Source organism: Salminus brasiliensis, chromosome 9 (assembly GCF_030463535.1).
Source record: "Salminus brasiliensis chromosome 9, fSalBra1.hap2, whole genome shotgun sequence".
NCBI lineage: Eukaryota > Metazoa > Chordata > Actinopteri > Characiformes > Bryconidae > Salminus > Salminus brasiliensis.
This window is the reverse complement of record NC_132886.1, coordinates 758,528-769,673: the sequence shown is the minus strand read 5'-3', so window position 1 is coordinate 769,673 and position 11,146 is coordinate 758,528. Positions and strand designations below refer to the sequence as shown.

The following is an 11,146-nucleotide window of genomic DNA, read 5'->3' as shown; positions in this document are numbered from 1 at the left end:
TTAGTTTAATTCTGTATGTCCTCCAGTTTGCAATTTTAAAATGTCTTGCTATGAGAATATAATAGAATTGTTTTTATTAAGAAGTGCATTTAAGATTGTTTTCTGAACTTCATTGTAATACTCTTTGTTTTTGTTTAGGAAAGCTTTTGTGAATTTAGCCCTGGATTCCTTTTGTGAATTATGGGTGTCCGGTTGTCAGTATCTACTGCAGGGAGCCCTGTTTGCTATGTGGGTGTATTTGTGAATGTTTAAGAGACCCTAGTCATCTTTCATGACTCAAAAGGCTTTTCTATCTCTCACATTCAAAAACACAGACTGAAGACAGATCAGCAACCCAGAATCCAGCGTACAACGGCTCAGTGAATGTAGGGTGGTATGTGTGTAAATGTCTTAGGGCTTTTGTGTCTGGTGAGATGCTATAGTAGGTCAGAGTGCTGGCCTCCCAGTCTAGATACACTCCCACTCTTTTAGAGGTGTAGGGGGGGTCAGGTATGACAGATTCTTTATTATCATGGAAGGCAGAGTAACTGCCACCAGAGCAGAAAAGACTCCAGGACTTATTATTGTATCCAAACCAAACATCATTACTGCGTCCTTTCCTGCTGATCCCAGTGTATGAGACTGAAATAGCAGCTCCATACCCAATCCACTCAGCCTCCCAGTAACTGCGTCCAGTAAAACTCTCCACACTCAGAACCTGCCGACAGAAATCAAATCTGCCTGGATGGTCTGGATATGGCTGGTCATCCACCCACCTCGCCATTCTGTTTCCCTCAGATAGAAAGAGTTCACAGTTTGCAGAGTTTTGGTCCAGAGTGATCTCACAGGCGTCTGCACACAAAACACAGAGGGAGGAGATAACGCAGACTGACTGTATTTGTGTACATTTATATTTGCAGAGCTTAGGTAGCCTTGAGCCAAGATGTTTTAACAAACAAGAATGTGCACTGAAATAAGGTTAGTCATCATTTCAATGCTTTTCAAAGAGATCTGAGGATGGTGAGGGAGTCTGCTTTTCGGACATTAAGCGGAAGTTTGTTCCCCACTGTAAAATTGCTTGTCTTCCATGCATCTTAGAAGATGATGGGTTAAGCCACAATCAGTGTAAAGCTTAAAGAGCTGTAGGCCAATATCAAGGTTTCAAATCTGACACAGTTACAGGACGTCAGTGAAGGGTACGGAGCGACAGAGTAAAATATATGAACTTACACTTCTTTAGTCCCATTTTCATCCTGATCATCCCTCCGTGTTCCACACTAAAGAAGATCAAAAGACAATCAGTCAAATGTATTATGAGTTCAGAGAGGAGTAATTCTGGGTAAGAACATCAGCTAAATTAAATATAAATGTACATTTCTCTTCCTAATCACACCATCTCATTAGTCAAAGTCAAAGCCAGCTTTATTGTCAAAACTGTAATATGTACAGGACATTCACAGGATTGAAACTGAGTTACTCTCAGACCCATAGTGCAATAAAATAGACATCAAACATTAAAAAAAAACATCAAACATTAAAAAAAAACATTAAACATGAAATAACAGGAAGCAAGAAATGGTAATTTACTATTTAAAATTTGAGCTTGTAGACTCCAGACTTAAAGTGACATGTGCATAACTAGTTTGTGATATGCTGAGTTCAGCACATTTACATTTACAGCATTTAGCAGATGCTCTTATCCAGAGCGACTTACAAAGTGCTTTGCTATTTACCCAAGAAAAGCCTCAGCTAGTTAGAATAGACCAATAATTCAAAGGATACCTCTAAGCTTAGACATTACTAAACACAAGTCAATAAGGTGACCATAGTACTCTAATCGTCCAAGTACTCTCTGAAGAGGAGGGTCTTCAGTTTGCGTTTGAAGACAGTGAGCGACTCGGCCGTTCGGACACCCAGGGGAAGCTCGTTCCACCACTTCAGTGCAGGACAGTAAAAAGCCTGGACGCTTGTCTTCCGTGGATTTTGAGGGATGGCGGGTCGAGCCGAGCCGTACTTGAAGCTCAAAGGGCTCTAGGTGCGGATCGGCTTTTGACCAATGCCATCAGGTATGGAGGGGCTGGTCCGTTCTTGGCTTTGTAGGCCAGCATCAGGGTTCTGAATCTGATGAGGGCAGCAGCTACAGGAAGCCAGTGAAGAGAACGCAGCAGTGGATTGACATGGCTGAATTTAGGGACATTGAAGACGACCCGTGCCGCTGCATTCTGGATGAGTTGAGTGTCATCAGCGTAACAGTGGTAAGAGAGTCCATGAGAGGAGATCACTTTACCAAGAGAGCGAGTGTAGAGTGAGAAAAGAAGAGGACCAAGAACCGAGCCTTGTGGAACGCCAGTGGAGAGACTACAAGGAGCGGACGTGTCCCCCTGCCATGTTACCTGGCAAACCATTGCCATGCAGAGCCGGTAATTCCAAGGCAGACAAGGACAGACAGGAGGATCTTGTGGTCCACTGTGTCAAAAGCTGCGGAGAGGTCAAGAAGGATCAGAGCCGAGGACAGTCTGGCAGCTTTAGCTGCATGGAGCTTCTCTGTAACTGCAATGAGAGCAGTTTCAGTAGAGTGTGCAGCTTTGAAGCCAGACTGGTGAGAGTCCTGTAGATTGTTCTGAGTGAGAAAGAGAGACAGGTGGTTGTAGACAGAACGTTCAAGAATCTTTGAGAGGAAAGAGAGAAGAGAGATAGGTCTGTAATTGCCGATGTTCAGGCTGTCCAGAGTTGGTTTCTTTAGGATAGGCACAACCCTGGCAGACTTGAAAGCGGATGGTACCTGACCTGACAACAGAGAGCTGTTTATGACAAAGGAGATGAAAGGAAGGAGGTTTGGAGTGATTGTTTGAGTGATCTCACAGGCGTCTGCACACAAAACACAGAGGGAGGAGATAACGCAGACTGACTGTATTTGTGTACATTTATATTTGCAGAGCTTAGGTAGCCTTGAGCCAAGATGTTTTAACAAACAAGAATGTGCACTGAAATTGTTTGGAACAGAGGGGATGGAACAGGGTCTAGTGGACAGGTGGTAGGATTATTGGAGGTGAGAAGATGTAGGAGGTCATCTGTGGAAAGAGGAGAGAAGCAGGACGGAGAAGATGGAGAAGGAGGGCCAAGTGTAGAGAGAGGGGTAGAGGTAGGGGGGAAAGATCGGCGGATCTTGTCAACCTTTTCTTCAAAGAAGGAGACAAAATCATCTGCAGACAGGGTAGTGGGAGGTGGGGGAGTAGGAGGGTTGAGGAGAGAGGAGAAGATGGTGAATAGTTTGCGTGAGTCAGATGCAGAGGATTCCAATTTCCCCCTGTAGTAAGATGCTTTAGCGGCAGCAACTTCCGTTCTAAACCTGGAGAGAAGAGACTGATAAGAGTGGAGGTCGGAGTCGTGTTGTGACTTCCGCCACTTCCTTTTAGCCAGTCTTAGCTCTCTACGGTTGTTGTGGAGAACATCTGACAGCCACGGGGAAGGTGGAGAAGAATGTGTTGACCTAGGGGCGAAAGGGCAGAGAAGGTCGACAGAGGTGGAGATAGATGAGAGGAGAGTGTCTGTAGCAGTTTCAAGTGGGAGAGAGGAGAAGGATTCAAGATGAGGAAGAGTAGTCAGGACAGTTGAGGAGAGAGCTGAGGGGGAAACAGAGCGAAGATTGCGGTGAAGAGTGGAAGAGCTTGCAAAAGTGGTGGTTGAAGGAGCAGAGAGGGGGAGTGAGAAGGAGAGAAAGTGGTGATCAGAGAAGTCCAGAGGAGTCACAGCCACATCCAGAGCAGGGACAGGTCTGCTGAAGATCAGGTCCAGAGTGTTCCCTGCTCTGTGTGTTGGTGCAGACTGGTTGTACGCGAGATCAAAAGAGGATAGGATTGGGAGAAGACATGATGAATTTCTCTGATGGAAGGTTGAAGTCACCGAGTAGAATAAGTGGGGCGTCAACAGGGAGTCCACTCAAGAGAACGTCCAGTTCATCAACGAAACTGCCCAAAGGACCAGGAGGAGGATAGAGAACAGTGATGTGAGTCTAGTGGGAGAAGAGACAGGAACAGCATGGTTTTCAAAAGAGGAAATGTATAGATTAGAAAAAGAGAGCGGGGTGAAGCGCCACAGAGGAGAGAGCAGCAAGCCCGTGCCGCCGCCCCTGCCAGTCCTTCGTGGAGAGTGGGAAAAGGCAAAGGCAGACGACAAGGCAGCTGGAGTTACAGAGTTGTCCGGGGTGATCCACGTCTCAGTCAGTGCCAGGACGTTTAGAGACCGAGCAGAAGCAAAAGCTGAAATGAAATCAATTCACACTTCTAGCTGGCCTGAAACTACACTTGAATCAGCACCTCAATCAACTAGTGAGCACCAAGCTTCTATGTTAACCTTAAGACAAGAGTGTTAGCAGAATCTAGTTAGAAGTATATTTAAAAAACAGCCTACCTTACAAGCTAAAGATGACCCCAAGTAAAAAGCAAGCACACTGGAGCATGGAGTTGTATGTTTGTGTGCAGGATTTAAAGTTTGGATATTAACTCGCAAAATACCCAAATACATAATATCTAACACAATAAATGTGCCTGTTTAGTCCTTCTCTCAAAATACTTTTAGAAAGAAACTTTAGAAAGCTTTCTGTACGACACTTCACCAACCAGATATAGTGTACACTCAAAATAAAGGGTTCTTTAAGTGATGCTATAGAAGAATCCTTTGGCTCCATAAAGCATCATTTTTGTAAGATAGATGTGAGAGTGAAGAACCTTTTACTGGTTAATAACCTTTTCATTTACTTCTTCAAATTCAATTCACACTTTGTGCATTAAACAAAATGGCTCATCTATGGCATTGTGTTAAGAATCCTTTGTGGAACCTTAATTTTTTGGAGTTTTTATAGAAATTATTCAGTAACTCACTGTAGGCTGTCCAGTTTACTGTGTGGATCCTTCTGCAGATCAGCAAGCAGCTTCATCCCAGACTCTCCTGGATGATTATAGGTCAGATCTAGTTCTCTTATGTAGAAGGGGTTTGATGTCAGAGCTGAAGCCAGAAAGGAACAACCTTCATCTGTTATCATGCAACCAGACAATCTGCAGAAAGGAGGAAAAGAGCATCTGACCTATTAAACCCAGAGAGCTGCTGCCATATGATTGGCTGATTGGATAATTGCATGAATGCATGGTTGTACAAGTATTGCTAATAAAGTGCTAGATGCGTGTTTATCTTAAAATGAAAAAAACATATTATTCATATAAAAAAACTTTCTGTAAACTATCCAATTTTATTTATACATCCTTCTTTGTTAAAGGGGACATAAAGAATTTAAAAAGCTAAATGAAAAAGGTGAATGAAGCAGGAATTTGAACAAAACAATTTTGTCAAATTTGTTATCAATATATATTTGTTAAAAAAAATTAAGAACAAATCTAGGAATACTGTAGTGCATCAGCAATAACTATTTAAAGTGACTATTTTTAAAATCTGAATATATACTAAATGTATTAGTTTGTGGCTAGTTCTCTATTATACCAAGTTCCTTGGTGTCCACCTAGCGGAGAACCTCACCTGGTCCCTGAACACCAGCTCAACAGCCAAGAAAGCCCAGCAGCGTCTCTACTTCCACCGGAAGCTAACAAAGGTCCGTCTCCCTCCACCCATCCTCACCCTCTTCTATAGAGGGACCATAGAGAGCATCCTAAGCAGCTGCATCACAGCCTGGTTTGGGACCTGCACAGCCTCTGACCGCAAGACCCTCCAAAGCATTGTGAGGACAGCTGAGAGGATCATCGGATCATCGGAGTCTCTCTCCCCTCCGTCATGGACATTTACACCACCCGCTGCATCCGCAAAGCAACCAGCATTGTGGATGACTCCACCCACCCTTCATACAGACTGTTCTCCCTCCTGCCATCAGGAAGAAGGTACCACAGCATCCGGTCCAACACGACCAGACTCTGCAATAGCTTCTTCCCCCAAGCCATCAGACTCCTCAACACAACTCAACTTCTGAACTGATGTTATTTCTGCTACATGCACACTGTTTCGTTTCACTGTGTACTCTGTATGTAGTTGAAATGACAATAAAACCCACTTGACTTGAATTGATATCAAGACCAAATTCTTGTTTTCTTTGTTTTTCTGTTAAAATAAAAAAAAACATTTAAAAACATCTTCTGGAACGGATTCTCAGCATCTCCCACCTTATAAAACAACAGCTCAACAGTGCTTGCATGTTCTTGGGAGTCTTAACGTCTCAACCGGTGAATGATCCACAGTATTAATCTCTGAACATCTCTGACAATCAGAGTAAAAGTTCTTAAACTCACCTGAGTGTCTCCAGTTTACAGTGTGAACTCTTCAGTCCAGCAGAGAGCAGCTCCACTCCTGAATCCTGCAGATCATTATTACTGAGGTCCAGATCTTTCAGGGATGAGTTTACTGACTGTAGAGCCGATCCCAGATGTTCACAAGCTTTCCTCATAAGGTTACAGATAGTCAGTCTGCAAAGAAAGAAAAATGACAATAGGCCTTTAATATACTCACACACTGTTTTCTGAAAGGCAAGTTTATAATGTATACTGCATTGCTTGGGCAACTTATTATATATTTTCATCTTGCCTTATCTTATCTTTATTTTGTTGATATGGCTACAGCAGTGGAATTTTGTGAAAAAATCACAAAATACTAAATGATGCATGTGGTATTTCAACATATTGTACTTTCTTGAAATAATTCACAGAACTCTCACCTGAGTGTCTCCAGTTTACAGTGTGAACTCTTCAGTCCAGCAAAGAGCAGTTTCACTCCTGAATCCTGCAGATCATTGTTACTGAGGTCCAGCTCTTTCAGGAAGGAGTTGGTTGAATATAGAGCTGATGCTAGTTTTCTACATGAGTTTGTTGTGATATAACAGCCAACTAGTCTGTAAATCCAGAGTAAAAACAATAAATGGTACAGTTTAATCAGTAATGTGGAAGGGTGTAAGACTTGTAAGGGAGTACCCATCTCCCTCTGGTCAAAACCACTTTAGTTCGTATTGAATGATATCAAGTCACCATAACATCAAATATGTCCATCGTTATGCACAGATTTACTGACATCATCATTGATATGCTGAGCAGTAGTTAGAAGAGCAGAGAAGATTACTCTGCAAATGCTTCAGGACATATACAACAGCTGGCAAGATTATAGCTGACCCTTCTTACCCTGGACTTCATCTCTGCCAATCTCCCCTCAAGATTTCAATGATATTTTGTTTGTTGTTGTGTCCTCTTGCCATTTTAATGAATACACATAAAAGTTCACCTGAGTGTCTCCAGTTTACAGTGTGAACCTTTCAGTCCATCACAGAGCAGCTCCACCCCGGAATCCTGCAGGTCATTATAACTGAGGTCCAGACATTTCAGGGAAGAGTTTGTTGATTGTAGAGAAGAACAGAGAGTTTTACAGGAGTCTTTAGTGAGATTACAGCCAGCTAGTCTGAAGAAAATATCAAACACAGATTCAAGATTCAAGATTCAAGAGTTTTATTGTCATATGCACAGCAGAAACAGACAGTTACGCTGTACAATGAAATTCTTACTTTGCTGTCCCTCCATTCACCAATAGATAAAGATAACAAAAATGAAATTAATAATAAAAAATATATACAAAATAAATAAAGTATAATAATATAAGTTGAAGTAAATAAAATTAAAGTAAAGTAAACATAACACAATTAAAAAGGGAGATGTTGCAGAGAAATGTTCCCAAAGTGGTTTAATGTCCAGGGATAATGAATATTCACTTTTTCCCTCAATGCAAAACAATGACTTAGAGACCTGGCGAATGGGTGTCCCTAGGAAATTGTTTATTCTGCCACTGACTGACACTGGCTGATCAATATTCACATATTATTTTAATCTGTTTTATATTACATGATTGTAAAGATAACACTCACCGAGCCTTTCTGCAGACAGTTATCGCAGGGATCAGTCTCCTATAACCCCCCTCTGATGTGTTGTATTTCTTCAGGTCTAACTCATCCAGAACCTCCTCTGAGGTCAGAAGCATGCAGGCTAGTGCTGAACACTGTCCAGGAGAGAGCTTCTCTACTGAGCGTTTCTCTGATTTTAGATACTCCTGAATCTCTCTGGAGAGAGACTGGTCCTTCATTTCAGACAGACAGAGGAACAGATTGATGGATCTCGCAGTTGAGATGTGATCTTGTTTGTATTCATCTTTGATTAGTCTCTTAATGTACTCTGTAATTTTCTCAGAGATGATCTGTTGTGTATGTGTCAACAGGCCCTGTAGGAGTCTCTGATTGGACCTTACTGAGATGCCCAGCAGGAAACGAAGAAAAAGATCAAGGTGCCCATTATCACTCATTAAAACTTTATCCACAGTTCCACACAGCAGATCCTCTAGAGGAATCTTCTCAGACCACACTCTGTACCATGGGTTAAAACACTGCAGTTCCTCCATGTTCTTGATCTCATAACAGTGAAACACATAAACAGCAGCCAGGAACTCCTGAAAGCTCAGATGAACAAAGCAGTAGACCTTTCTTTGGTAAGGCCCACATTCTTCCCTAAAGATCTCAGTGAAGATCCCAGAATACACTGAGGCCTCAGTGACGTCAATACCGCTCTCTCTCAGGTCCTCTTCATAGAACATCACATTGCCCTTCATCAGCTGTTTGAAAGCCAGTTCAGCCAGTTTCAGGAGCTGGGTTCTGTTGGATTCCAGCAGTTTCTGTGGGTCTCTCTCCTCTTTCTCCTCATATTTCTCCTTCTTCATGCTGGTCTGAGTGATCAGGAAGTGGGAGTACATCTCAGTCAGAGTTTTAGGGATCTCTGAGTGATGATGTTTGATGATTTGCTGAAGCACAGTGGCTGAGATCCAGCAGAAGACGGGGATGTGGCACATGATGTGGAGGCTCCTCGCTGTCTTAATGTGGGAGATGATCTTCTGGGCTTGGTCTTGGTCACTGATCCTCTTCCTGAAGTACTCCTCCTTCTGTGGGTCGGTGAATCCCTGGATTTCTGTCACACGGTTGATGAACTGAGGAGGGATCTGATTGGCTGCTGCTGGTCGGGAGGTTATCCAGATTAGAGCCGAGGGAAGCAGATCTCCTTTGATGAGGTTGGTCATTAACACACTCACTGATGATGTCATGGTTACATCAGACACTTTCTCACAGTTTAAGAAGTTCAGTGGAATTCTGCTTTCATCCAGACCATCAAATATGAACACAGCTTTACACACATCATAGATCTTTGGCTCCAGATCTTTGAGCTCAGGATGGAAGACACACAGAAGTTGATGAAGACTGTACTGATCATCTTTAATCAAGTTCAGCTCCCGGAACGGAAGAACAAACATCAGCTCTACATCCTGATTGGCTTTTCCTTCAGCCCAGTCCAGAATGAACTTCTGCACAGAGACAGTTTTTCCAATCCCAGCAATGCCTTTAGTCAGCACTGTTCTGAGCTTCTGCATTTTTAATCCATCATTTTGTTTTTCTTTGAATCTGGGATCTTCAGCCATAGGTCCTATGTCTTCTTCTAGTCCTTCTTTAGGACACTGTAGAGGCTGAAATATATCAGTGAGGTTGATTGGAATATTTTCTACATGTTTCCGGGATGATTTCTCCATCTGTAAAACCTCATGTTCTTTATTCACCCATCCACTCTCTCCCTCTATGATGTAGAGCTGAGTGTAAATCCTGTTCAGGAGGGTTTTATTCTCCTCTGTTTTGATTCCATCACATAAGCTCTCGTACTTGTTCTTCATGCTGGTTTTGTGTCTCTCTAAGACTCTTTGCAGGACGTCATCCACTGGTTGGTTGGAATCTTTTTGAAGGTCACCAGTTTCCTCTTCTAGAGTCTGCAGTGCTGTTTCTGTGGAGTGCTGCCTGATGTAGGCAAACACAAAGACACAAACTTCATGATCATTGTTAACAATTTTAAATAATTTTAAATTACATAGAATGAAAATCTGACTCTATTTACATTTCACTTTATCGCTGCTTACTTTTTGATATATTTTACTAAATATGTCCATTCTACACTTTACACATAATCTCTATCATTATATATATAATAACAGTCATGGGGGGGAAAAGATATTTTTAATTCATCAAACACTAACTGTATCTTCCACCCACATGAACACTGGATGTGCTCGCCTGATAACAAGATAAAGTAAAACTGTGTGGTGAATATTATCTGTGGTTAATACAGATAATATGTTTATTAACTAACATTTTAGGAATGTAAGGTTGGCTACTGTCACTAAAATTTCCACCTATGTAATTATAGAATTATATACTAAGAATGAGGTTTACCTGACAGTTATGATAGTTAAGAGGCAGTCACTGCTGGTAAAAAGACAAGTGAGCTTGCGTAGGCTGATGTAGCTGCCTGTGGTAATTAGCATTGCAATTTCAAGGCAGATCACTCTAGCCATCAACCCTCCCATTTGTGTACACAGTAATGGCCTTGAGTCCCACTGTATTTTAAACTATATATTTGTTTTAATCATGTCATTATTTCAACATGCAAACAAGATGATGCCACACAGTCAGTGACTCAGCATTGAACAAAAACATTGAATAACTTACTCTAGATCAGTGGGAACAAGTGCACTTCTGAATTCAGGATGATTATCCATGGACCGGTCACTCTTCATGGATACCTTGCTGGGCTCTCCTCTCTCGAATTCAGGATGATTATCCATGGACCGGTCACTCTTCATGGATACCTTGCTGGGCTCTCCTCTTTCGAATTCAGGATGATTATCCATGGACCGGTCACTCTTCATGGATACCTTACTGAGCTCTCCTCTCTCGAATTCAGGATGATTATCCATGGACCGGTCACTCTTCATGGATAATCTGCTGCTATTCTGCTCCATTTATGATTTCAGAATGATTATCCATGCGACTATCAGTCTACAATCTATAAACACCACACAAAAAATTACTCAAGACCTTTCTTTTTCGAATCATTGCATTTTCTCCAAGTTCTTAATATGTTTTCTTTGAGCACTCTTTAAAAGTATTCTACAGAAACACACCGGTTCTATGAATATAATTTGAAATATACATTTTGTACATATTTTACTAGAGCCCCTCTATTTATCCATCATGGAGAACAATTCAGTTACAATGAAATGTAGGTGGAATCAGTGGTGGATCTGGATATGAGTGACATGGGTG

The 11,146-nt window shown here is 41.9% G+C and overlaps 1 protein-coding gene across 1 annotated transcript; it reads right to left on the bottom strand.

Annotated features, from left to right (window-relative positions):
- Positions 1-289: 289 nt before the first annotated feature.
- Positions 290-10,815, bottom strand: LOC140562042 (NACHT, LRR and PYD domains-containing protein 3-like). The gene is made up of 8 exons (XM_072687404.1): positions 10,550-10,815; positions 7,883-9,841; positions 7,249-7,422; positions 6,692-6,865; positions 6,270-6,443; positions 4,860-5,033; positions 1,210-1,256; positions 290-831 (listed from the first exon to the last, which is right to left on the bottom strand). Exons 1-8 carry the CDS (start codon positions 10,813-10,815, stop codon positions 290-292), a joined length of 3,510 nt encoding a protein of 1,169 aa, XP_072543505.1.
- Between the last annotated feature and the right edge of the window lie 331 nt (positions 10,816-11,146).

Excerpts from the sequence above, each read along its gene's own strand:
- LOC140562042 (XM_072687404.1), bottom strand. The coding sequence starts at position 10,815 with ATGAAGAGTGACCGGTCCATGGATAATCATCCTGAATTCGAGAGAGGA. Across the intron at positions 6,444-6,691 it reads TGTAAACTGGAGACACTCAG|ACTGACTATCTGTAACCTTA; the intron begins GTGAGAGTTCTG and ends CTTTCTTTGCAG. Across the intron at positions 5,034-6,269 it reads TGTAAACTGGAGACACTCAG|ATTGTCTGGTTGCATGATAA; the intron begins GTGAGTTTAAGA and ends TCCTTTCTGCAG.